This window comes from Pieris rapae, chromosome 1, assembly GCF_905147795.1.
Source record: "Pieris rapae chromosome 1, ilPieRapa1.1, whole genome shotgun sequence".
Taxonomy (NCBI): Eukaryota; Metazoa; Arthropoda; class Insecta; order Lepidoptera; family Pieridae; genus Pieris; species Pieris rapae.
The window spans coordinates 3,225,965-3,238,052 of record NC_059509.1 but is presented as its reverse complement, the minus strand read 5'-3'; the positions used below and the strand labels follow the sequence as shown (position 1 = coordinate 3,238,052).

Sequence of the window (12,088 nt, the reverse complement as noted above, 5' to 3'; positions counted from 1 at the left end):
CGAAAATTTACTCGCGTTAGGTTCATTTTCGCGTGTAACAAGAGTTTAAGATTTGCCGCCAATTTACAAAAACAAATGACAGACGAATGCAATATACTATCATTGACGACGAATGTAATATACTATTGCTAATGAAAACTGAATCAAACAGTTTTCATTAGCAATGTTTCTAACTGGCAAGTTCTAAACATTTTCTGAGTTACAGAGGCCATGAGTTACAGGCTATTGATCCAAATAAAATATTATTTTTTGAATTTCTACAGTAATAGATAACCTAATAAAACCTAGTCCAGAAAACAATTAAAATCGTGAGATATGATGAGACATATAATGTCAGTCAGTTACAGTTTTAAATTTAATTATTAGTGTATTATGTATGAGAAATCGATAACAATACAGGTTGTAGTAGTAAACCTGAAACAGCACACCAATTGTATAGTTTTAAATATCAAATTCAATAATGCTAAAAGGCAATATAATAACATTTATACATTGAACGATTTTATGTGATTGTGACTGGATGGGCCTTTTATAATTACTTCGATACCCGTGTAAATTTCTCACAAATATATAAAAAGTATATTTTAACTTAAGTTTTTATGACTAGTAAAAATTTGAAATAGTAGATAATTATTCCAATTGTAAAGAAACGTAAATTTCAACACCCTCTTATTCAGGCAGGAGTCCATTGATTATAACGAATCATTGAATAATTATGATAATTCTCTTAAATTATGGGCTTTTGGTGATTGGAGGGTAGAATTGTCTAAAATATTGGTAAAGAAATATTTATGGTAATTTCAAACAAATTATAATCCTATTCTGTTTATATAAAAATCGTTAGATATATTGCATAATACAAATTTGTATAAGACTAATGCATTTCAAGTAACGTTGTTGAACAAGTATAGCCTGGCCGAGTGGAATTGAATGAAAACATATAATATTTACGTAGAGCGGATGCGGTGCTGCACTTCTATAGCGGGGCACAGATAATAAACCGCATGCAATATATTACGAAAATAAAGAATACGTATTATAGTTGAACGTTCTATATCGTAGAACAATGTTTTTAAAGAATGTAATTTAAAACTCTTCGCTTTATATGCCGTGATAAAAGATCATGGCGTTGCATAATGCGGTGCTAAGCAAGTGTGCCAAAATATGGTGATTTCTAGACATGACCTAACTCTAGATTCACTTTCAATGTGACGTTATTGTCACCGTAATTAATTAAAATCAAGATCAAATATTAGTTTTATTACTGCCTCTCCATGATCCATCGTGTTACACTTGGATTCTTCGGCTTTTCCTCGTGATCGTATGGGTATAATATTGTGTACCATTCATAAAAATAATCAATGAAGCATGGTTAAATGTCTTAAGTTCTATATTTAAAAGGTCCTCCATAAGCAATAGCATAGAAATCCGTAAACAATATTGTAGTTTCACTAGACCGAATACAGAATAAATTCAAACAAAAACATTTATAGGTATATAATTTCTTCCATTGATGTTAAACAAAATATACAGCAGTGATTGAATTAAAACGAAGCAATATTGAATTCAGTTTTAAAAACGTCTTGTCTGAGGTCTTGCGGCTCTTTTAATATTTGATCTGCATATTTATTAAGTCTATTTGGTCGCCGCGGGCTGCACTCTGTTTGTGATCTGGAGTTATTTTATTCCGCGCCATTGTTTGTGGAAGCTGAATGTCTTCAGATATTGAGCTTGGATTTATCAATAAGGTATTTATATGCTATGATTTAAAATTGAAATAAAATCTAGTTGAAACTGTAATGTTATGCTGGAAAAATATCTAGTTATTTTTATAAAAATAATAATAGAGTGATATTTCTGTTTTATTTAATTTTTCATGCATATTTGAGAACTGTCACAGGGTACATAACCGGCTTCTCCATATTTGCAGAGCAGATTTAGGAAAAACTCACCGGTGTGACGCTCATATGGATGCACTAAAACAGAGAGATTCTGATCTAGTACCATAATGTTTGAAGAGTTTCTTGTCGCACGAGGCCATTTTAGAAGATTGGAAGTCTTTGGTGTTGGATTCCTGAAAATAATTTTAAACGAAATTTTAACACATTCTTTAATTCCATAAATCACACCAAATTGTCTGTATGCTACTCTTATTCTGCTCATCATATTTCGCTATCACATATTTATTTCTAATTGTAAAAACTATCATTTGTAATTAATTATAATAAAAATCTCTGTTAATTGCAATATTTTTACCAAACCAAATTGAATATATGTAATTAATATGATATAAATAACTATTGCATACTTACCCAAATTTCATGAAGTTTGTCATCATCGTAGTAAATTTAACAATAAATCTTTCATCTCTCGTGGAAAGTAACATTGGAATTCCGAAGGGTTTGAAAATGTAGAACAACTCTCCAGCATGGACAGGGCCTTTTAGGTGTCTTATAAAGATTTTCGCAAATTCTCTGTCACCCTCATAAGCGAATAAATAGTTATAGACTGGTTTGTTAGAAAACTTAGTTAACACTTTAGAGAATGCTATAATAGCAGCATACGCCACCCAGTCAGAATAAAATCTAACCAAATTGTTAACGGAATTTAATGTAATATTACCGCGTCCAAAGTAGTGAGATCGTAGCAGTGTTGCCACTTGCTGTCTGTTGTTGGGACACCATGAAAACAACGATGGTATCATGTCGGCAAAGTTGTCATTCAGATTGGCAACCGATGACTCATCCAATAATCCATAGAAGTAAGATCCCTCCGATTCAGTGAAGCCCATCATAACAGGGACAGTATTAAAGTTACCCGATTTCATTATATTGTATGGAGTGTCCCTGAAGAACGGATCTGAATTGTGAGAGTCCACGCATGGGGAATATTTGAAATATCTTGGATTAACTGATATGTCTTTGGTTGCTTTTATTAACGTTTCTAAAGGAGCCTCCGTAAATACTTTATAAACATCTTCATCTGAATATACTTGTGAAATTTTTCTCGCGTCTTTAAACGCTAGTTCAGTAGATTCTTGATTAAATGCCCAAACAGACAAAGCTGTGCCACTCATGAGAATCATTTTATGGAATAATCCTCTACTTAATTCTGAAAGTAGATGAAATGCCGCCGAGCTGGCACCCGCACTCTCCCCACAAAGGGTGACATTATCTATATCGCCACCGAATGCTGCGATATTCTTTTGTATCCACTTTAAAGCAGCGACTTGGTCTCGAAGTCCCAGATTAGATATTCCATTTAAACACAAGAACCCAAGAACGCCGAGCCGATAGTTGACAGTAACGACGACAATGTTTTTGACTACTAGAAATTCTGGGTCATAGAGATTTTTTGCACCCATGTAGTAAGCGCCGCCGTGAAGGTAAACCATCACGGGTAGTTTGCTTCTTGGTGTTGCCCACTCTGGCGAGAAGACATCGAGGTACAGGCACTCTTCTGTTCCGAATACAAAAAACTTCCTCCATTGTGGACACTTCAGATGTTGACTTCGATGAATGGCATCGAATATTCCATGCCAATTTGACGGTTCCTTTGGTTTCTGAAAAATAGCTATCAGAATAATGACCAAACTCAAATTTTTTAATTACATATAAGTTTTTTGGTTCTTAATAGTAAGTTATAACTGATTTTTTTCCATTGATTTTTCTTCTTGTATTAGAAGCAACCAACACCAATCTTCTGATATATTCAATAGAAATAAATAATTATGTTTCTTGCTCTCAACCGATTGAGTGTACTTTCTTGTATGTATATATTATTAATAGATCATTATCGTTCATGTCTTTACAAACTTCGTAAAAAATACCTATTCCATTACAAAATGACTCGCGCTGATATTTTACTTAATAGAAAATATTATTTTTTTGTTATTGAGACATTAGTGCTTCTAAAGGTTTATTCCATGCTTTAGTCGCACTGATTAATAAAATGCGCATTTAATAGTAAAGTAAAAAAATAGTACTATAAATATGAGAAGAGGATTAAGATTACTTATCTTATCAGGTGACTTTGTTTACCTGAAATCTGGCAGCAACTGCATAAGGTATGTTATAATACCGGTTTTGTCCGAACAAGCTTCTCCATCCTCGCAACTTGCCTTGACTTATTTCCACCACTGGCGTCAGTAAACAAGACACAGTTTCACAAACCACAAATAAACTTAGTATTTTCAATATTATATTCATTCTTCATTTCTAATTTGGATGAAATACTATGCAATAATTTTATCTCTTTATCTAGGAATTTCGATTGCTTCCATCAGTTTTAATACAATAAATCGATCGTAAAATCTTCACTAAAGTATTGCTACTGTGTCTAAAACTAATAACAAAATGTAGGAAACGTTAAATCATGTCGCACGTTCTCTGCTGAGTGAGGTTTTTGCGAGCTTTCATTGGTAACGTTACGAAAGATTCGCTTATGGGCATTTCGCAAAGTTAGCTCACTATTGAGAATAGTTGAGACATAGTACAGTTTGAACATTACACTAACTAAATAGACATATTCATGTTATTTAAACGTCAAAGATATGACTTTTTAGTTTTGAGTAACAAAAAACCCAGTGGCGCTAAACCTTTTAAGGTCTGACCTCAGATTTCTACATGTGTTTCGTGATCATTTGTTTTTTCTAATACGCAACTATACTACGGACGCGGAGCACGAAGAATTTCGTACAATGACCTTTGGGCCTACTGCCAGTGGTTGAAAACATTTTTTTTAAAAGTACGAATATTAAAAACGGTAGTTTAGAATTTGAGTTAGCTTTGTAAATAAGATCATCGACTTAATATAGGTAAGTACCCAAGGATAGCTTTTTACCCGACTGCGCCAGAAGGAGGGTTATGTTTTTCGAGTGTATGTATGTATAATTCTTTGACAAGCTCTACTAAGAATTAAAATTAATAGGAATTTTTAATCGCTTTCCGTTTACTGGCCATGTTAACAGTAACATAACATAAAAAAATAATACCGATAAGCGTTAAAAAAGGAATTACTACTTATAACAAAACAAACAAATGGTTATGACTAAAAGGTTTACAATCTCTGAATACGGCGGTCACTGCATCTGTGTGAGCACAACGGCAATATGTTTATGCGCGAGCGACAAAGACATAAGATGACGGGTCATTATACGAAATTCTTCGTGCTCCGCGACCGTAGTATAGGTGATAAGGCTTCCTAACACACGCTAACTTTCCATTTTTAACCTTATGTTTGAGTGTTTAAAAGCGCACATAGAACTCCATTTGTGCACAGACGGGATTCGAACCTACGAGCTCATGACTGTCGTACGCTGAAGGCCAACTCTGTACTTTATTTTTTTATTAAATGAGTTAGGCTTATTTACTTCATAAAAATACAATATGTTATTTTTGAAAGGCCATGTTATTTTTATATACAATACATTTATTACAAGAAGAGATCCAAAAGTGTATCTACTACCTATCAATAGCGAAACCTAGAATTTGAACAGATGGAGCACTCGTAAATGTTAACATATTTCAATCATTGAACTCGAAGTAAACTTACAATTGAAACTTCTATAAAACGAAAAGTGATTTCTGTATTTATTTACATTATACTTGTTTCAGTTGGTTTCAAAGTTCTAGCCAAAGTCACCAACTCTAGCGCCGCAATAAAAGTAAAAAGCGAAGCTTTTAATTCTGTTTTTCTCGGAAATACGCAGTTATTTCTCGACGGAAAATGCGAGCAAAGTGCAACAATCGCGTCAAGCGGCAATTCGTTATAAAATGTAATTAACGTGGCCAAGTGCAAGCCGGCGACCAGCTGGGAGGCAAGGGGAGAGGGGGGAGGCCCGGTTAATCCGGGTAATAAAGAAAAATACCCGGGAAGCGGGCTAATTGTTATAAACTGGGCAAACATGCAAATTGGAAGAACTTCCTCGGCCTTTTAATTGTGAAGTTATCTCGTAGTTAGGGCACGGTACACTGCCTTTAACAATTTATGCCAGCAGCCTTCCATTTTAATGATTGCTATAATTGTTAAATCTTAGCGAGATGAAAATTGAAATATACGGCACTATGAAATTTGGAACATAAAATTTAATACATTTTAATAAAGCAATGTTTGAGAAAAAAGTCATTTTGAAGGCTATATAACATCGGCTCTTGGTTCTAAAACTTGGTATGTTCACGTCTAGTATTATTTTTGAATAAAGCCGTACATTTAAAAGTTATTTGAATCTGCAGTAATCATATTGTGCATTGAACTCGGCCTTGCAAAAAAACCATCCACGAATTTCGTGAGCGCGATTTTTATTTGCGAAGAAGTTATTGTCTGAGTTGTATTGAATGCATAAGTTGCCTCTTGGCGCGCTCAGCGGCTCACTCGACAGACGAACAGCTGTCCAACTTGCTTATTCTGTTTGTCTTTTTGTTCATTTACAACTTTTTGTAGAAGCGTCGTCTCATATTGTACTTTGTAACAACTTCGCAGCTACCAACATTGTTTGTTACATCGTTTTCCATTTAAACAAAAATAAGACACGAAATTTTGAATCCCGTTGGATCTTCATTATAAAGACAATTATTTAATGATTAATGTGATGTTTTAATAACTAATTAAGGCTCGATTGCGAAGGATACTTTGGGTAGGCTAAGTTTACCACCCTGGATAATGAGATAAGCACCAAGATCGTGCCGAATAAAACCTATCACCTGATTAAAGAACATTTCATAGATTTTGTAAAATGTCAAATGGTAAAGCGATAGTTATATGCACGTAAATATTCTAACGGCCTCATTTCAGACGAAAGTTGAGATGATATTGGTAGGACATAACTGTAAAAACATTTATTAATTTAATTTGAGTAGATGCTCTTTAACCGCAGATTACCTTAAATACAATAATCACAATCACGGTACAATTTGCATAATTATTTATTACATAATGTGAAAACTGTTGTATATAACATAGTTTTCAAGTTTAAAATAATATTTATTTGATTTCGATATTTATAGGACTAGATTTAGTATCACCAAACATACATACGTTCAATAAATTAACACAACCTAATACCCGTAACACACCCCTCCTAACAACATACATATCACATATTTTCTATTTATTAGTAACTGTCAACCACATTATTTTAGACATAACAAAATCTTATAGTAAAAATGACTAATGAAAGTTAATACTTTCATCAGTCATTTTATTTTACCTATACGTATTTAGCGAAGTTAGTCCATAATGTGACCACCACTATAGTCTAATGACTAAGGCAAATATTTGTTTGTGTTTGTTTTATAAGCTAGAGACAAAAGTACATCTCTAACATATAGGATGTTATATGGAATATAATTTCGTTTTATGGAAGTTTCAATTGCAATTGCAAAAGATGTACTTTTGTCTTACCAGTCAGCCCAAATCGTAAATCAAAAACAAAGCTAGTATAAACAAAATATTGTCTATACTATAGGTCCCTTTATCGAAATCCGTAACGTTTCCTCCTGTACTTAATGTAAGTTTTATTCCATAGAGATATGGAGCCCTCATCCCATAGGGGGCTAGTGGTCAGGTGTCGGTCAATGACCAAGGCTTTGGGGTTCCAAGCCTGGCTGGGTTGCCACTTTACAGGTAAGAGAGGCGAGGTGGTCGGAGTTGGTTCGCTAAAAAATAAGATCATGTATTAATATAATATCCACTCAACATCTTGGAGTTATAAACATTTGACTCTACCATGTTTTTGTATAAAATATTTGAGTTAAAATTTTAGTATTGCTTAAGTCATACACAAATATAAGTCGTTATTTCTTTTTAAAGTAATTTACAGCCATACTTTAACGCCCGAACTCAATAATTTATCTACAATCTCAGATTGAAAACCTACGAAGACAATCCATTTTTGGCGACGGATATAATATTCTCTTCTTTCTTAACGCTCATATTTAATATTCAATATAAGCCAAATAAAGTAAATAAAACAATACAAATAATATTAAAATATACAAGTCTATATTATAAAAAAATTAAAAATTTAATAATTTTAAAAACTGGTAAAGTTAATCTTAAGTCACAGTTGAACTGACATTTTCATATAAAGGTCTATCACCGGTCCAACCTGCCATGGATAGTTTGTATCGGCAGATGGCTATAACAATTCGTCGATTGATTATGGGCACAATTTTGTCAATATTTGAATTAAGATGTCTATCTCAGATAATAAATGGATTGAGATAGGTTGGGTTTGGGCGTAAGAGAATATCGGTTCTTATCAGTAAACATATTTAATTATCTTTCAAGCTGCATTAAAAACGAAAACGTATTTGTACTTTGTTGTAGGTATGGTGAATGGTGGCATTGTTAATCCTATAAACAAACACGAATCTAAATATTATTGAGCTTCATCGGTATTTTTGTGAGGCGCCGTGACATGAAATAAAACAGCAAATTATGATGCATGTCCCATTTAATATGCGGATCACGTCCCTATTATAATATCAGAATTTATTTCACTAACACATTCGTATAGGAAATTAAGGATTTATAGAATAAGATATAAATATTGATTATGGATTAACGGTTTTTATGTTTTTTTTAATGTAATAGAAGGCAAAAGAGCAGGAGGCACACCTGATGTTGAGTGATAGCGCCGCCCATGTACCCGCCAGAAGACTCGCATTTGCGTTCCCGCCTTTCAAGAATTGGTACGCTCTTTTCTTGAAGAACCCTTAGTTGAATTGGTTAGGTCAGTGGGTGGCTGGTTCCACATAGCGGTGGCGCGCTCAATGAAACTAAGCTGCAGGTTTTAGAAACCGAACAACTCCTCTATAGACTCTTCATAATGTATCCGGTAGAAGATGCATAGAGACCCCACATTTCTACGCAACCTTCAGTAATGGAGAGGCATTGAAAGAAGAGGAGATAAGGTGTGTCATATAAAAAATTAATAACCTTTAATCTAATTTTTGATATTGATGATGATTTGATGGTTCTTATAATTTCAAAAGGTCAATATAAAATAAATTTCGTTATAAAAACAAGTTTATTTACCAAAGGACAGGTTGTAGTCCTATTCATAAATGTTTGTTTGCATGGTATTCTATATTCCTTGCATTATCGAATATCAGTGATAGCAATGTAAAGTTACTTACCCGTATTTAGCGAAGTTAGTCCATAATGTGACCATTCGCTTTATCATATGGGTTTCTAGAATGCGTGTCGGTAATGGGAAAGTATGCGGTTTGAACAAGTAGAAAAGCTCATCTGCATGGGATGCCCCCTGGACGAACCCGAAGTATGAGATAATCTTCGGCATGTTGATATACCCGCTGTACTTAAATAAGTAGTAATAAATGGGTTGGTCGCTCGTCCTCGCGTACAATTCGGATTCAATCACGGCTGGGTATTTAAAATGCAGATCTGAATATAAATTAATCATATCCATAATGAAATCCTCTTTCCCCGATGAAAAGTAGTATTTATTTATCTCTTGCATGCTTGCGTTTTTGCTCAATTCTGATGGAAATTCTAGGTCTCCATGTAAAATATCATTGGGTTTTTGCTTTAAACTGGTTCCAAAATCTTTGGCTACAAAATATATACCTTCTTGGTCATTGTACCCTATTATCATAGGAACTTTAGTGTAGTTTCCGGAAATAATAGTGTCCACGGGATGTTTAGTGATTACAGGCTCTATTCCAGGAATTACATTTTCAACACACGGTGCAAATAGTATCTCCGCAGTTATATAATTCTTATTTTCTTTGAATTTTATTGCATTAATTAACTCTTCAATACTTCTATTAGATAGAGTCTTATAAATCTCAAGAGGATCTTTACCATAGTATCCGAATTCTTTAGCTAAATTTCTAGCGGTCTCAAGAGGATCATGTTGAAGGCCCCAGGGCGCCAATGCTGAACCGCTCTGTAAGATTGCTCTACTAAAAAGTCCTCTAGAAGCGGGAGACATAATGTGATGCGATACAGACACGGCACCGGCACTCTCACCAAATATTGTTATATTATTGGGATTACCACCAAATGCAGCGATATTTTCTTTAACCCATCTAAGAGCTGCTATTTGGTCTTTAAGACCGGCATTGCCTGGTGCTTCTTTAATACCCAAACAGAGAAATCCTTCGACGTTCAGTCTATAGTTGATCCCAACAAAGATGACGTCATTATCCACAAAGTAATCTGGCCCGTATAAAAAAGCGTTTCCTATTCCTTCAAAAAAGCATCCTCCGTGGATGTAAACCATTACAGCACGTAAATGTGAAACAGTGGTTATAGGCGTGTAGATGTTTAGTTTGAGGCAATCTTCAACGCCGGCGATAATAGGACCAAACATCTTTTGGGGACATCTCGTGTTCTCATTGATAGCTTCGAAAATACCTTTCCATTTAATTGGTGGTAGGGGTGCCTGCAACAGATAGAAGATATAGCAATAATTATTACGAATAAAAATAATTATTTTAAAATCTTTAAAGCGAGGAGCGTTTTTGTTCACGATTTTGTATTTTCGTGCTCATTTTAAAGGTTTCAGTATTTTATTGAGTATTGAAATGATTTGTTGATAAGGTAACTATAATTAATATGTCATTAAAAAACGATTCTGTAATATTAGATTGTTACAATTGTAATAATTAACAACTCTACGAAAACCGAATGTCGAGAATCCGTTTATTAATTAATTAAATTTGATGGTGTTTGTTATTGGTTTATTGGTATTGTGTTAGCCGTGGTATGAAAATAGTAAATGAATTGCAGCTATCACATTAAATACATAAAGTTATATTTAAAAAATACGCTTTCTTTGTTTTACAGTCAAGCGCTTGGATTTAGGCCATTTAAGCAAAATGTCTTGGGTTGAACTCTGGGTGGTTTATAAATTGTATGAGATTGAATCAATAATGCTTACTTGCCTATTAAATATAATCAGTAAACGTGATATCATTATCACGTTGGCTTTATGGCACAAAAACGAAAAATATTTATTATCCAGTTTTGTAAGAAAAAACGTACGTACTTTATGTACCATATTGTTTATTCAAGTTCAATGTCACGTACTCATTGATTATTATTTATACTGCATGTATAATTTTTGACGTCATATTTGTTTGTTAGAATTTACATATTAAAATATATCAGTACAATTTTATTTGTCTTTAATACTATGTATATGCAATTAAAGATTTCAAAGCTGTTTCTAGATTTCAATTAGCGCACAATCAATAAAATCTAATTATTGCACACTAATTAATATTAAGACCAAACTCAACCCACGGCTAGTTAAAGAGTAAGCAATATTTTGAAATATTCCCACTAAAACCTGCCTTCGATTTCCCGCATTATACGCTATATTATACGTACATAAACTCCAGATAAGAAAAACTCCTACCGCAAACAGAAATATACATTAAAATGAGACTTTTGTGTTTTATAATAATTGTTACTTATGGTAAATTGAGAAAAAAAAATCAGCGGCGCTACAACCTCTTTTAGGTCTTGGGGTCAGATTTCTGAATCTGTTTCATGATCACTTCTAATTGGCAAGTAGGTGATCAGCCTCCAGTGAATGACACACATCGTCGACTTTTTGGGTCTAAGACATGCCGGTTTCCTCACGATGTTTTCCTTCACCGTTCGAGCAAATGTTAAATGCGCACTTAAAAAGAAAGTCCATTGGTACCTCAGGTATGAGAGTCGCACGCTGAAGCCACTAGGCCAACACTGCTCTGGTAAATTGAGAACTTACTTGAAAACGATTGGTCTGATCCACAGTTCCATAAGGAATTCCAAAATACTGATATGAGTTGCCGTCCACACTAGTCCTGCCTCGGAGCAAGCCATCTTTCACTTTTATCACTGGTCCCGGGTCTTTGAGCAATTTCGTTGCGATCAACCATATGAACACCAACCATTTCCACATCTCATAACACTTTAAGTAAAAATAAATCTGTGTTTGAAAATTCTGACTCGTAATAATTATAAGAAACGAGTTTCGCGTGTCATTAATGTTATATGACTGGATGTAAAAGGATAATAATAATGTTGTTAACGCGCTGACCAGTGCGGCGCGTGCGAGTAGGTATACGTT

General features: G+C 34.0%; 2 protein-coding genes across 2 annotated transcripts; both read right to left on the bottom strand.

The window, feature by feature from the left end:
• Positions 1-1,312: 1,312 nt before the first annotated feature.
• On the bottom strand, positions 1,313-4,633 carry LOC123689191 (esterase FE4-like). The gene is made up of 3 exons (XM_045628312.1): positions 4,041-4,633; positions 2,313-3,562; positions 1,313-2,074 (listed from the first exon to the last, which is right to left on the bottom strand). The coding sequence occupies exons 1-3, from the start codon at positions 4,206-4,208 to the stop codon at positions 1,867-1,869; spliced, it is 1,626 nt and encodes a 541-aa protein (XP_045484268.1). The 5' UTR covers positions 4,209-4,633; the 3' UTR covers positions 1,313-1,866.
• Positions 4,634-6,899: 2,266 nt separating this feature from the next.
• On the bottom strand, positions 6,900-12,088 carry LOC110994869 (esterase FE4-like). The gene is made up of 3 exons (XM_022261761.2): positions 11,747-12,088; positions 9,141-10,411; positions 6,900-7,655 (listed from the first exon to the last, which is right to left on the bottom strand). The coding sequence occupies exons 1-3, from the start codon at positions 11,918-11,920 to the stop codon at positions 7,472-7,474; spliced, it is 1,629 nt and encodes a 542-aa protein (XP_022117453.2). The 5' UTR covers positions 11,921-12,088; the 3' UTR covers positions 6,900-7,471.